The 13,427-nt window shown below is 37.1% G+C and overlaps 1 protein-coding gene across 1 annotated transcript; it reads right to left on the bottom strand.

The window, feature by feature from the left end:
- Positions 1-4,290: 4,290 nt before the first annotated feature.
- On the bottom strand, positions 4,291-11,210 carry LOC310718615 (myogenesis-regulating glycosidase). Its single transcript, XM_083527530.1, has 3 exons — positions 11,036-11,210; positions 7,181-7,586; positions 4,291-7,088 (listed from the first exon to the last, which is right to left on the bottom strand). Exons 2-3 carry the CDS (start codon positions 7,456-7,458, stop codon positions 5,297-5,299), a joined length of 2,070 nt encoding a protein of 689 aa, XP_083383656.1. The 5' UTR covers positions 7,459-7,586; positions 11,036-11,210; the 3' UTR covers positions 4,291-5,296.
- Positions 11,211-13,427: the final 2,217 nt, after the last annotated feature.

Below are 13,427 nucleotides of genomic sequence, written 5' to 3'. Positions count from 1 at the left end.
ATTGATCCCCATCTATAGTTGAAAGTCAGGTCCAGGTTCTAGGTTGTAACACTACAAAATGGTAAATTCATATATGGGAAATATCTTCGTTTAAATTGCAGTCAGTTTTTTCTAACTTTTCTTTTGACCTGCAGCTGTGTTTTTGAGAATGACACAAATATACATTTTCACAAAGTCTGCTGCCAAAGAGCTTATGATGGCAATTTGCACATAATCCAGAATATTATTTACATTTGCATTACATTTGCGGCATTTATCAGACGCCCTTATCCAGAGCGACGTACAAAAGTGCTTTGAGTCTCTACCAATGAATAAATCTACACTGGTACGCAAGATTACAAACTTAATATAAATATAACTCTTGAAGAGTGATTATTAAGAGTGATCAGATGAATTGCAATTAATGTCCCCTTTTTGCCATGCAAAATAAATGTAATCCTAAAACAAAACCTTTTCAATGCATTTCAGCACTGCCACAAAAGGAGCAGCTGACATCATAATCAGTAAATCTCTCATTAACACAGGTGAGAGTGTTTACACAGACATGGCTGGAGACCACTCTGTCATGCTCATTGATTTAGAATAACAGACTGGAACCTTTTAAGGGATGGTGGTGCTTGAATCATCTGTGCAGAGCTTGTTCAGGAATGGCAGCAGGCAGGTGTGAGTGTATCTGCATGCACAGTGAGGCGAAGACTTTTGGAGGATGGCCTGGTGTCAAGAATGGCATCAAAAAAGCCACTTCTCTCCAGGAAAAACATCAGGGACAGAAAGATATTCTGCAGAAAGTACAGGGATCAGACTGCTGAGGACTATGGTAAAGTCATTTTCTCTGATTCTTATTCTTTTCTATTGCTGGGGCATCCTTTTTAGCACTTACCATCAGTCCTGTTTCATGCCAACAGTAAAGCATCCTAAGACTATTTTTCTGTGGGGTTGCTTCTCAGCTAAGAGAGTGGGCTCACATACAATTTTGCCTAAGAACACAGCCATGAATAAAGAATGGTACAAAAACATCCTCCGAGAGCACATTCTTTTCTCCCAACCATCCAAGAACAGTTACAAACAATGCCTTTTCCAGCATAATAATGCAACTTGCCATGAGGTAAAAGTGATAACTAAGAGGCTTGGGGAACAAAACATCGAAATTTTGGGTCCAAGGCCAGGAAACTCCCTAGACCTTAATTCCATTGAGAATTTGTGGTCAATTTTGAAAAGGCAGGTGGAAAAACAGATACCCACAAACTCTGACAAATTGCAAGCATTGATTATGCAAGAACTGGCTGCCCAGATGTGGCCTAGAAGTTTGATAGCATGCCAGGGCGAATAGCAGACTTCTATCTGACAAAAAAAGATCTAAAAACAATAAAGCCACAGACTTAAACCCAATAACTTGTGCTTGTTGCTGGTGTTGCTTGATCTATAAAAACAAAATATGTTAAATGGAATTCAATATAAAACCATTGTACGAGTTTCAGTAAAATGCACACATGATATCCGTTGCATTTATTCAAACATCTTAGCCATTTTCCAAAATGCAAAGAACACTGAAGTCATCAATGGTCATCAATGGTCATCAATGGTGTTTCCAACTCATCGTGTTTCCAACTCATCAGACCTGGAGGGCTATCAAACTATACAAAATGACCAACATGAGGTAAATCAAACTTCTTAAAAAATTAACTTTTTGCTTGAAGGTGCATTTGGTAGATTTTATACGTTGCTGAGAAAACACTTTAAAAAAACAAATTCTTATTTGTATCTGGAATTGGCTCCTATAGATGCTATGCTCTAATTTAATCCTAATCATGAAACCTGATCATGAAAAAAACTAATCGTACTCAATGTCCTTTTTAATACTTGATGATGATCGAGAGAAGTAGAAGTAGTAGTGTAACACCACCCTGACACACAGTGCTAAAAAGAAAGGATCACTAAAAAAACATCAAAATAACCACAAGCTCAGCCACTAAAACCACTCAACATCTCTGAGTCATGGAAATCTGCAACAGGCCCTGACACTGCCCCACAAAAACCTACTTGATACCCTCTAGAATGCCAGACCTAAAGTCAGACACAATGAAACACTCCCCACTAATCGTTTTTCTAATCACTTTTCAGCATTACCACAGCACATGCTCTGCTGGAATATATCAGAAAATAAACTAACTGGAATTTATGAACAAATCTCTCCTCATCTAATCAATTATTGTACTGGTGAACATCCAGGACTATTACAAATAAAGATTTGTCTGTAATGCTTCTTGCAAATGTCATGACAAAATACAGATTCAGGAATTTTTTGGAACTTGCACCTCAGTGATCCAGTGAAGGATGTCAAAAATAATAAACAGAAAGAAACTTCACAAACATGACAAGCTGTTAAAAATCACATCTCTGATTAATTATATTTATGTTGCCTGCCAAGAAGGGAGAGAGCAGTTCGTCAGAGAATGGTGACCACACAAGCAAAAGCAGGTATGACTCAATATATGAAGATTAAGCCAAAACAATCATATCAAATAATTCAAGCAATGGCTACATCATCAATTTCAGTGTGTTCACTGGCAAGTCAAATGCTCATAGTATAAACAGACTGATTCAGTCCTGGATCTTATAAAGCTATGAGTGGATAGTTTGAAGTTATGCTGGTAAATGTGTAAATGGTTACACTCTTGCCCTTTTTTGGAAGTGCGCAAAAATACTATACGAGATAACAGCCAAAGTGTCAAAGTTTAGACAACAACTTGTATATTCTCGAAATAAGAAACCATTTAGATCTTTCTTTGTTTTGTAATTAAGCATTAATCATTTTTCTCATTTCTTTTAGATGGATCAAGCAGTGAGGCTGACAATCAAGCAGTGAGGCTGACAACAGTAGCTGTTTTCCATGCCCACATGGTAAACATTTTAAAAGAAAGACCTAAGTTTTTATACAGTAGTATTCATCTCACATCTCTTAGGCCATGCCCATACTGATACATTTTCGCAGTGTGGACTTGATCCTCGACACTGCAGTGAAGTTTCAAATCGATGCAAAGTAAATAAATGTTGGGCAGAAATGTACACTGTAAGCTACATTGCAGTAAAAGTACAGGGATGTAAGCTCTTTTAGACGAGGATGAACAAAACAAAATTAAACAATAGTGTGTATGCAAAGTGTTTGCAAATGTATCCGGATTAGTGTAGATAGTCAAGTCAAGTTTATTTCTATAGCGCTTTTTACAACAGACATTGTCTCAAAGCAGCTTTACAGAATTTAACAGTTAAGGTGTTTATTTACCCATGATAAGCAGCCGTGGCAACTGTGGCAATAAACTCCCTTAAATGTTATGAGGAAGAAACCTTGAGAGGAACCAGACTCAAAAGGGGAACCCATCCTCATTTAGGTGACATCAAGAGTGTGATTATAGTCTTTAAACATAGCATTAGTCTTGCTGGTCCTGCATGGGCTGAATTGAGTTTCTTAAAAACTGCTAATCCTGAAATTTTCATGCACAAATGTTTACACAGCAAGATGCAAAAATATAGGAATAGTTATGTGGGCAGAGAACAATTGTTAGAAAGAGACGTCATTGGAGAAGTGTCAAATATGAATGGGTTGTGTTGACCAGAAGATACAGTAAATTAGTCACGCTTTTCAGAAAAACATCAAACCCTGACTGGCTACATCTACAACAGACCATTCAAGTGGGAGGAATGTCTTGGTGAGCAGGATAGTGAGCTACTTCTTGACCCTAACTTCCATTGTCTTACTACACATTGGACTAAACATTACTGATGCAGGTGAATGAGCCGACTTAAGAAATGTTTTTTTGCACATACAGTATACTGATTGGGCAATTTTCCCTCACAGACTTTACAGTGTGAAAGAGAAACGCTATGTGGATTTAACAATTTTAAGGACATTTTCCCTCAAATGCTGCAGTTTTATTCCAAGTAATTGAAACTGCACATTATTCTTTTGGACTTGCATAACCATCTCCTTAAGGCTAGCAAGAGTTCTTCAATGGCTGTGTCATCCTGCATTATGTCACCTTTATTGTGTTTGTAAGAACCACATCGGTTCAAGTGACTTGTCACACTTACCTAATGAAAACAAAATAGTAATCCAATTCATAGGGTGTCAGACATTTGAGAAAAAAAAAAAAGCACATGAGAAGCCTTAACATGAACAAGACCATTTCAAGTGGATTCATTCGTTCCAGGATGTAAAGGAAGATTATTTCAGGGACACCAGTCTAAAATACACTCCTTAAAAAAAAAAAAAAAAAGAATTGTAAAACATGATGTTGATAAAGTCGATTTATTTGCCACCAGTGAACAATAAATAAAATGTGACAACTTTCCATTATAAATCCAACAATGAATGTTGGAGTTACTTTTCATTAGACCTGATGATTAGATTATCTCTTGCTGTTTAAATATACAGAAAATTCACAGTATCAATAGAAAACAAAGACACAAAACAAAAATCTAATCGTTTTTTCCCAAAATGTCACACTTATAAGCCTCTTTAGATTTATTAAAACTAAATAAATCACAATTCCCTGGAGTTCAGCTTGTTGTAGCAACTGCAAGCCAAAAACAAACAAACAAAAAAATAAGCCACAAGGTACAAATGCAAATCCAAAAATTAATAACCAGCAGGAAAAGAAAAAAATACTTGTTGTAAAGACACTGTAATGCTGTATGTGTACAAAGTGTGTATATATATCAGTTTCAGAATACTTGGTTTTTAAACCATGTCAAGAATACTAAAAGGACACTTCTGTGTCCTATAATCTGAGGTAATCTGAATGTTTTTTTTCTTTTGTGCTTTCTCTCTAATGCATCATCACTCAAAAATTTGCCATCATAATATACATGTAAAATCTCCCAGTGTTTCACTACAACATTCACTTTTCCTGTGATATAAAAATTGTCATATGTTAAATGTCACATTTGTCCTTCGCCATTTTGTTGATTTCTTTCTAATATTTAACATGTACAAGGACTATTAGGGACGTGACAAAATCTCAAAACGAACAGTCAGAAATGGTTTCTTTCATCTTCCCTAACTAATTATAATATTTTTTTTTTTAGAACAGTGAAAGATACAGAATGGTAGACAATGCACAAGTTTGTTTTACATTAGAAAACATTAAAACACAATTAGTGCATATGCTGGTTAAAGTATTGATGAAAAGGCACAGATGTGAGAGAAGAGATGAATCGTGCGTGAATGCTCGTTCCATGAAACTGCAATATATATTTTTGTCTTCTTGTGTGCAAAACCTTCCCTTTTATTTTCGCATCATTCTGACCACACAAAGTAGGCAATCTCATCCAAATCCACGGGGTAGTCGGTAAGATGCATCGGCCCTTTGTGAAAATGTTCACCCTTGTAGCTCGTCCATCTGCCTACTGGGAGGTAAATGTCTCTCTCCTGCTTGCCTGGTTCAAGAACTGGTGCTACCATGAGATCGTCTCCTATGAGAAACTGCGAATCGATCTTGTAGGCGGCCTCGTCATTTTTAGCGATCCACCACAGAGGTCGGATGATAGGATCTCCAGTGTCTAACACTTCCCCAGCAAGTTCAAGCACTCGAGGAGCCACCAGGGTCTCGTGAAGCTTTGTGAACTTCCTGGCGATCTTTACAACCTCGTCATCATAGAGCCATGGTGGGATTGAGAACTCCATAGCTGGCATGAACGCTAATAATTCCAGCCAGCGGATGTAGAGCTCTCGGTCAGGGAGACCCTGGCTTCCTTCAGTGCGGTTCGGGTAAGCATTTCCACCGATCATGTCGGGGAGAACGAACTGGTAACCCAAAATGCTAACAGTTAGAACAGTAGGGATTATGGATTTGAGCCCCAGGTCGTAGCCCCAGACCGAGTCGCGGTCCGTGATCCGGAAGAAGCAGGAGATGTTCTGGGATTGGTAGCCAGAACGCAGTTCAGCACGGTCCTTAAAGGGGATTGCCATCTCACTGTAGCGGCGGGTGAATATGCTTGGATCATGCAGGGGCATGAATGTTCTGAATTGCTGGGGAAGGTAGCTGGTTTCGCCAGCATCAAACTTAAAGGAGGCTATCGCGTATTTGTTCTTTAATGCGCGGAGGTGTGAGGCATACCACTCGCGGGTCTCAGGATTGGTGAAATCCAAAATGCCACCAATACCATTCCACCAGCGAACCAAGGCGGGTAACTCACCAGTAGGTTCTCGCACAAAAAGCCCCCTCTCCACTCCAACTCCAAAGTTACTGGAGTTGTAGTTCACAAAGGGATGTGTCCAGAGCGTGACTTCAAACTTATCTTTTCTGAGTTTCTGAAACATATAAGATGCATTGGGGAACTTGACTGGATCAAACTCGAACTCTCCGTAGCCTCTCGTGTACCGGTCGTCCAGCTCCAGATGGCTACAGTTGAAGCCATGTGCTAGAATCTCAGACGCATAGGCGAGAAGCTTCTCCTGGTTCACTTCAGTTTTGTGCAAGGCCCATGTGGACCAGATTGGCCATCTAAAAACAGCCTCTGAAGGAACCTTGTTGGGTTTGTTAAAATAACGGCGAACCATATATTTATGTATGGAAGTAACATCGTAGCCAACACAGACACGATAGCTTAGCTCAGCATTAACCGTCTGTGCAGGGTCGGGTTTATACGGACTGTTGTCATAGCGTGCCTGGAATCGCAGCATCCTGCTGTTCTCATCCCAGCCAAGGTGGAAAGGGACGGAGTCGTTGATTTTGATAGCGGTCGCGTTGGAGGAGAGCCAATAGCGCTCCAGGATTCCCCCAAAGTCATGCTGATTCGAATTGACATCACTAGTAATAAAAGGTTTGGGTTCCTGGGTTCCTGAAAAAACAATTGGCCAATGCTGGGACCAGGACTCTGCCCCACCATACCAGTGAGAGCCGTTATGGGCCATGGCATGTTCTACCGCACGGTACACGTCAAGCTCCTCCCAGCGCACACGGTAGCACATCACTGTGTCCCTGGGTCTCACAGTTTCGATGAAGAAATTGAGCTTTCCAACACTGGATCGACTGCAGCTCAGAATTCGGCCTTCTTTTGAGCAGGAATCCAGATCAAGGGAACCAGACCTGGGATAAGCAAGAACAAAAATATATATTTTTATATATTTATTATCATTCAGGGGAAATTATTAGCTTTGGTATAATCTACTACGCTGTACCTGAATGCCATTCGGAAGATGATTGCCTTGGCTTGGTTGCGAATGACGAAGCCGTCTTTCTTGAGCTCCAGCAGTTCGATTTCTAGCACATCTGCCTTGCGGAGAGACACAGAATAATAACACCAAGCTGCCACGGCTGCAATGACTAGCACTGCCCCGAACAAGCTTGACGCGACCAGACGACGTCCTCGCCGGTCCGCTCGTTTCTTCGGTTGCGTGTAATCCCGCATGCCGCTGACGCCAATATCCCCGACTGTCGCTGGTACAATTTGGTACATTGTGAAAACCTCCAGGAGACACTTTGAACATTTAGTGTAAAGCGTTCCTTCATCAGTCTGACTGAACTTCCACAGATGCACTGCACATTACTCCTGAACTTTTTGTTCCACGTTTAACCAGTAAATTTCTGGAAGAGACAAGAAGATGATATTAAAAACAACCGAAGGCTTATATTTACATCTAATGATACTACATAAAAATTGTGAGCAACAGCAAGTCTAACAGTGCTGGACTGCTTCTAACATATTATCCTATAGAAACAACAGCATACATCAACACAGCGACTGGCATACAATCTGCAGAATCTAAACTAATAAAGAGTACAGAAACATGAAAGTAACAAAAAGCAAACGCAGTCATTAAGATGAAGCTTCTTTTTTTTTTTGTCAAGGTCATTTTTTCATCGCTAAATTTTCAGAAGGTTGTTAAATTGCTTTATTTCGTCTGCAAAAACTTTCTCCACGTCGGGTTTAATTTATCACCTGAAATCCAAACATCCCGATCGCTATGCTGAATATGAGAGAAACGCGGCACAGAAAAGCAAAACCCCTCTGAGCATGCGCACTCCGTCTGTGGCGGACGTTTTTGAAAAGGCAGGAAGTTTCCCAGTGATAGTGTTTATTGTTGTATCTTTAAGCAGTTGCATTTGTTCTGAATGCACTTTGTTTTTATGCAAGAACATATTTAATTTTACAACCTTTCAGCAGGCCAGAGGGCCTGTACATTATTATTTAATGTACACATGAGTGCATTTTAGGTAAACATTTAAGTTTTAATTTTTATTTATTTCATCCTGTGCATTGTTGCAATGTGCTATAAATAAATATTTTCATAATTTGTAATTGATTTATTCTTTGAAACTTTAATATTAATTAATGCAATTAAAATGCCCTGATTTTAGTAAGGTTAGTACACAGTCATAGCCATAAATGCAATGGTAATAATGATTGGCATAATTTCTTTCGGTGTTTCGGTTTTCGGCCTTGCTTTCCTCTTTTTCGGTTTCGGCCAAGAATTTTCATTTCAGTGCATCCCTAGTCACATCACAATGTCATGGGTTATCCTCCATGTGTCTAGGGTTAACCCTAGATTTTTCTACAAGAGAAATGTGTTTTTTTATTTATAAGAAAAAAAAAAGTTTTTTCTAACATTATTTTAACATTCAGCAATTTATATGAAAACCGTGTTGAAGGAAACCCCTGACCAGGTCTAAATTTTTTTTTATTTGCAAATGTTTCCCAGAATAGACCTTAGGGGTAGGAATTGATTAGCACTGTTTCGAACACAGTCCCATGACGGAGCCTCATTGACTTTCTAGAGCGGTGACACAAAACACTAAAAGTTAGAGAAAGCTGCGAAACTGCTTTAGAAAGATCATGTGGAAAAATATAATCAGCTCTCAATATAATAGATCGTTTTAGTCTATAAATTAACTACATGTAGATTTGTAGTGAGATTACTGTGCAGTTACTGTGCAGCACGGAAACTCTTAGCAGCACTTTTTTTTAGCCCACTCAGGGGAAAAAAATACATAAATGCACATGTCAGCAAGTCACAAGAGTCCTTATTTTTTTGAAGCTGCTTATTTGAGAGTGAAATAAAACAGTGTTTATATACGAGCAGGTAGAACACCTGAAGTCTGAAACAACCCATACATAATACAAATGACAAGTCAGCATTTCATTGCAGAATATTTCCTTTGTACAGTTCAAGATTAAGATAAAATGGATCAAGATCTAAATAAAGATGAAGCTGAACTCGACCTTTAAGTCCACAGAACCACGATGGTGAAAGGAGACCACTATCATCGCAGGGACAGTAGGATATAGCAATAAAATCACTTATTCTACATTTACATTAATATCTGGCAACCAATATAGACGAAAAAAAAGAAAAAAAGAGAACAGAAAGGTGTTTTTACTTGTCACATGCAAAATAATGCAAAAATGTTTACGATGCAGGCCTACGATTCAACAGGTGTCTTTATTGTCATATGTCACCACCCCTGTTTATAATATCCATGTCACATGGTGATGATTTATAATGGTCTTAGAAGAAGAAATTGCAGAGTCTGTAGGTATAATGAGAGTGTAGGTATTATCAGGGTAGTGACACTAACCACACTGTCCATAGCACTGTTCCAATCATGTATTTTTTATGCAAATTTATGGAAAATTCCATTAAAAAAAAAAGAGAATGAAATGCACAGAATAAACCAATGCAATCCATTGAAGCACGTCTTAAACATTTATATGATGTGTTTCTGTTTTCTGAATTAATTCCTAAATGCATAAACAATTGTAGGGATCAGATAATTGGATAATCATCTCAGATGTTGCTTTGGTTATTCTGAAAAGTCTGCCATTAAAAAGTTTTGTTAGATCGATCCGCTGAAACTCATACAATTCATTACTGCCATTTTGTCTGTGTGCTCAATCTCACTGGCTTCCCTGGTTACAACTCTGGACCGGTTTCCCCAAAAGTGACCGCTGTATTTTCTTGAAACACATATGGAATGAAAAAACAATTCTCAACTTGGAAATATAGATTATGAGGACGTTTCTCACACTGGCTCCTATTCCAATGCAAAATGCTTAAATGCTTTAAGACACAATGCAGAGAATAAACACAATTATAACCTCAGTGGAAACAAATGACAAGTCTGTTATCCTTCATTAAAGGTTTCGACTCTGTTTATCCACTCTGACATTCCAGGATCAATCACATTTAGGTGAACGGAGGGCATGTGGTCCTGGAAAGAGTAACTGGCTTTTGCTTCTCCTTTGTCTCATCATTAAACAGAAAGGTGTTTTATAGTAGTCATATGTACTTTACAGCACAGTAAAATAATTTTTTCACAAATCCCAGCGATGTTAGTACGGTGGGGTCAGAGCAAAGGAGGTTAAGGGCCTTGCTCAAGGGCCCCAACTTGGCGATACCAGGACAGAAACTAATTTTGTTTAAGTGAATCATTTCAGCAAAGTACATTTTACCAGAACATTGAGATCAAGATATAACTAACAAAATTAATTAATTAATTAATTAATAATAATAAGGAGAAGAAGTGTCAAGTTCTTGTAATTGGGCAATAAAACCTAAGACACAATTTCAGACTCTAGTATCAGGCATTATAACGAGGAATAACAACATTTACCAGAAAAAATATATATAGTTATATAAACGACTCTTTGAAATAATCAAAGAAAAATGTTGTTGTTATAAAATACGTGACGTCTTTTGAACTTTGTTCCTTTGCTTTTGTTAATACCGACATGAAACCAGCCTTCATCCTTATCCATAAACAGACCCGTTCAGATAATCTCCATTAATACAAAAGCTAATCTTTATATTAAAGTTTATAATAAGGTTTATATTTAGATGTAAGATTTTAAAGATACTTAGTAAGTAATTGTTTGAGGTCTCTGTGTCGCAGTCAGTAGTTCCAGCTCGCAGCCCTAGTTTACTTATTTCAAGGACCAGAAATATACCATATTATATTATATAACATTATTAAAGAGATATGGCTGATAACAAACATATAATACACAATATTAACCACAGAAAACTCGTACTTACAGGGTCACCGGATGTGTTGGAACTGCAGGACAATGAGGTCTGAGAGTCTGTTTCACGAGTTTCAGCAACATCACGTGATTTTCCAAGCTGCTTCCGGGTGGATTGCATTGTGGGAAAAGTAGTGTTCCAAGACTGCGAAATGGCGGCGGTGTGCAGCTGAACTAATAAACAACAAAGTTACCTCTAGCAAAACCAACGAGCCTTCAAGAGTCTTTAATGCAATTCTAAAAATGCCAAAAATAACAAACTTGAGACTCAAACTAAGACTCTTATCTGAAGACTATGTCACTGTGTCATCTGTATGATCATCTATTTGTAATTATAGAACATGGAATTGGTTTATTTCTTATATACTTGCCATTGTTGTGTGTTTAGAGTCCTATATATATCGCCATATTTCGCCCCCACTTTTATTTTAGTAATCAATCGAAATAATAAACACAAATGTATATACAGCTATTAAACAAAAAAATTAAAAGTAATTAGAACTAAATTAATTGGGGAATTATCAACAAAGTTACACCCCAATTAGGAAGTGTTAGATGATAAGTGTTCATGAAGAGGAAATCCCATTGTAATATAAATAATGCGTGACCACAACTAATAACGAATACGGATATGACTTGGTTAGATGTGAAAACGAGATAATGAAATCGTGTATGACTTGGTTAGACGTGAAAACGAGATAATGAAATCGTGTATGACTTGGTTAGATGTGAAAACGAGATAATGAAATCGTGTATGACTTGGTTAGAGGTGAAAACGAGATAATGAAATCGTGTATGACTTGGTTAGAGGTGAAAACGAGATAATGAAATCGTGTATGACTTGGTTAGATGTGAAAACGAGATAATGAAATCGTGTATGACTTGGTTAGAGGTGAAAACGAGATAATGAAATCGTGTATGACTTGGTTAGAGGTAAAAACGAGATAATGAAATCGTGTATGACTTGGTTAGATGTGAAAACGAGATAATGAAATCGTGTATGACTTGGTAAGAGGTGAAAATGAGATAATGAAATCGTGTATGACTTGGTTAGAGGTGAAAACGAGATAATGAAATCGTGTATGACTTGGTTAGAGGTGAAAACGAGATAATGAAATCGTGTATGACTTGGTTAGATGTGAAAACGAGATAATGAAATCGTGTATGACTTGGTTAGAGGTGAAAACGAGATAATGAAATCGTGTATGACTTGGTTAGATGTGAAAACGAGATAATGAAATCGTGTATGACTTGGTTAGAGATGAAAACAAGATAATGAAATCGTGTATGACTTGGTTAGAGGTGAAAACGAGATAATGAAATCGTGTATGACTTGGTTAGATGTGAAAACGAGATAATGAAATCGTGTATTACTTGGTTAGATGTGAAAACGAGATAATGAAATCGTGTATGACTTGGTTAGAGGTGAAAACGAGATAATGAAATCGTGTATGACTTGGTAAGGTAAAAACGAGATAATGAAATCATGTGTATGACTTGGTTAAAGATGAAAACGAGATAATGAAATCATGTATGACTTGGTAAGGTAAAAATGAGATGATGAAATCGTGTGTATGACTTGGTTAGATGTGAAAACGAGATGAAATCATATCTATGATTTAGTAAGATGCTGGAATGAGATAATTAAATCATGGCAATGACATAATACAGTGCCCTAAATTATAAGATAATAAAATCATGTCCATGACATAGTAAGGTGCCTTCAATTATGAGGTAATAAATGTTCACAACACAGTAAAGTGCAATAATTAGATAATTCAGTTATGTCAATGGCATACGACACCCTCAGTTACGAGGTTATCAATTCATGCCCACAATATATTTAACTGAAAGAATGAGATAAATAAAGCAATCTGTCCACAACTTGTGTAAAGTTCAATTGTGGCCATGATTTTCATCATTTTGCTTATTTCTCAGTTAAGCCATATCCCTTTGACTTTTATGAATTTTTATAATTGTCCCCACTGGATGGCACTATTTTGCCATTTACTCATCTGTCATCTGTCCACTTAAAAGTTTGTGTAGTTATGTTTGTATTATTAAAACTTCTAGAACCATTATATATATATATATATATATATATATATATATATATATATATATATATATATATATATATATATATATATATATATAAAAGATAATTACATTTTTATGTGCTGAATATTGGCTTTTTATATCAAACAGTGTTTATTTATTTAATATAATACCATAAAAACATACTTATAACTTATCGAAATGGTACAAATTTCTGATGTTTGATTTTCTGATCAAAATAAAATTAAAAAAAAACCTGACAGGGTATGACAAGACATCAGTGACCATACAAGCAATACAATACATTAGAATATATTTTTTTTTCGCCATAAATACACAGCATCAAA

The sequence above is a fragment of the Silurus aristotelis genome (assembly GCF_946808225.1).
Source record: "Silurus aristotelis genome assembly, chromosome: 23".
Lineage (NCBI taxonomy): Eukaryota > Metazoa > Chordata > Actinopteri > Siluriformes > Siluridae > Silurus > Silurus aristotelis.
This window is presented reverse-complemented; position numbering and strand designations above follow the sequence as displayed.

What these genes read in the sequence shown, in the direction of transcription:
- LOC310718615 (XM_083527530.1), bottom strand. Translation starts at nt 7,458, where the DNA reads ATGTACCAAATTGTACCAGCGACAGTCGGGGATATTGGCGTCAGCGGC. An exon ending in ATCTTCCGAATGGCATTCAG is followed by an intron (nt 7,089 to 7,180) that starts GTACAGCGTAGT and finishes TGCTTATCCCAG; the next exon opens with GTCTGGTTCCCTTGATCTGG.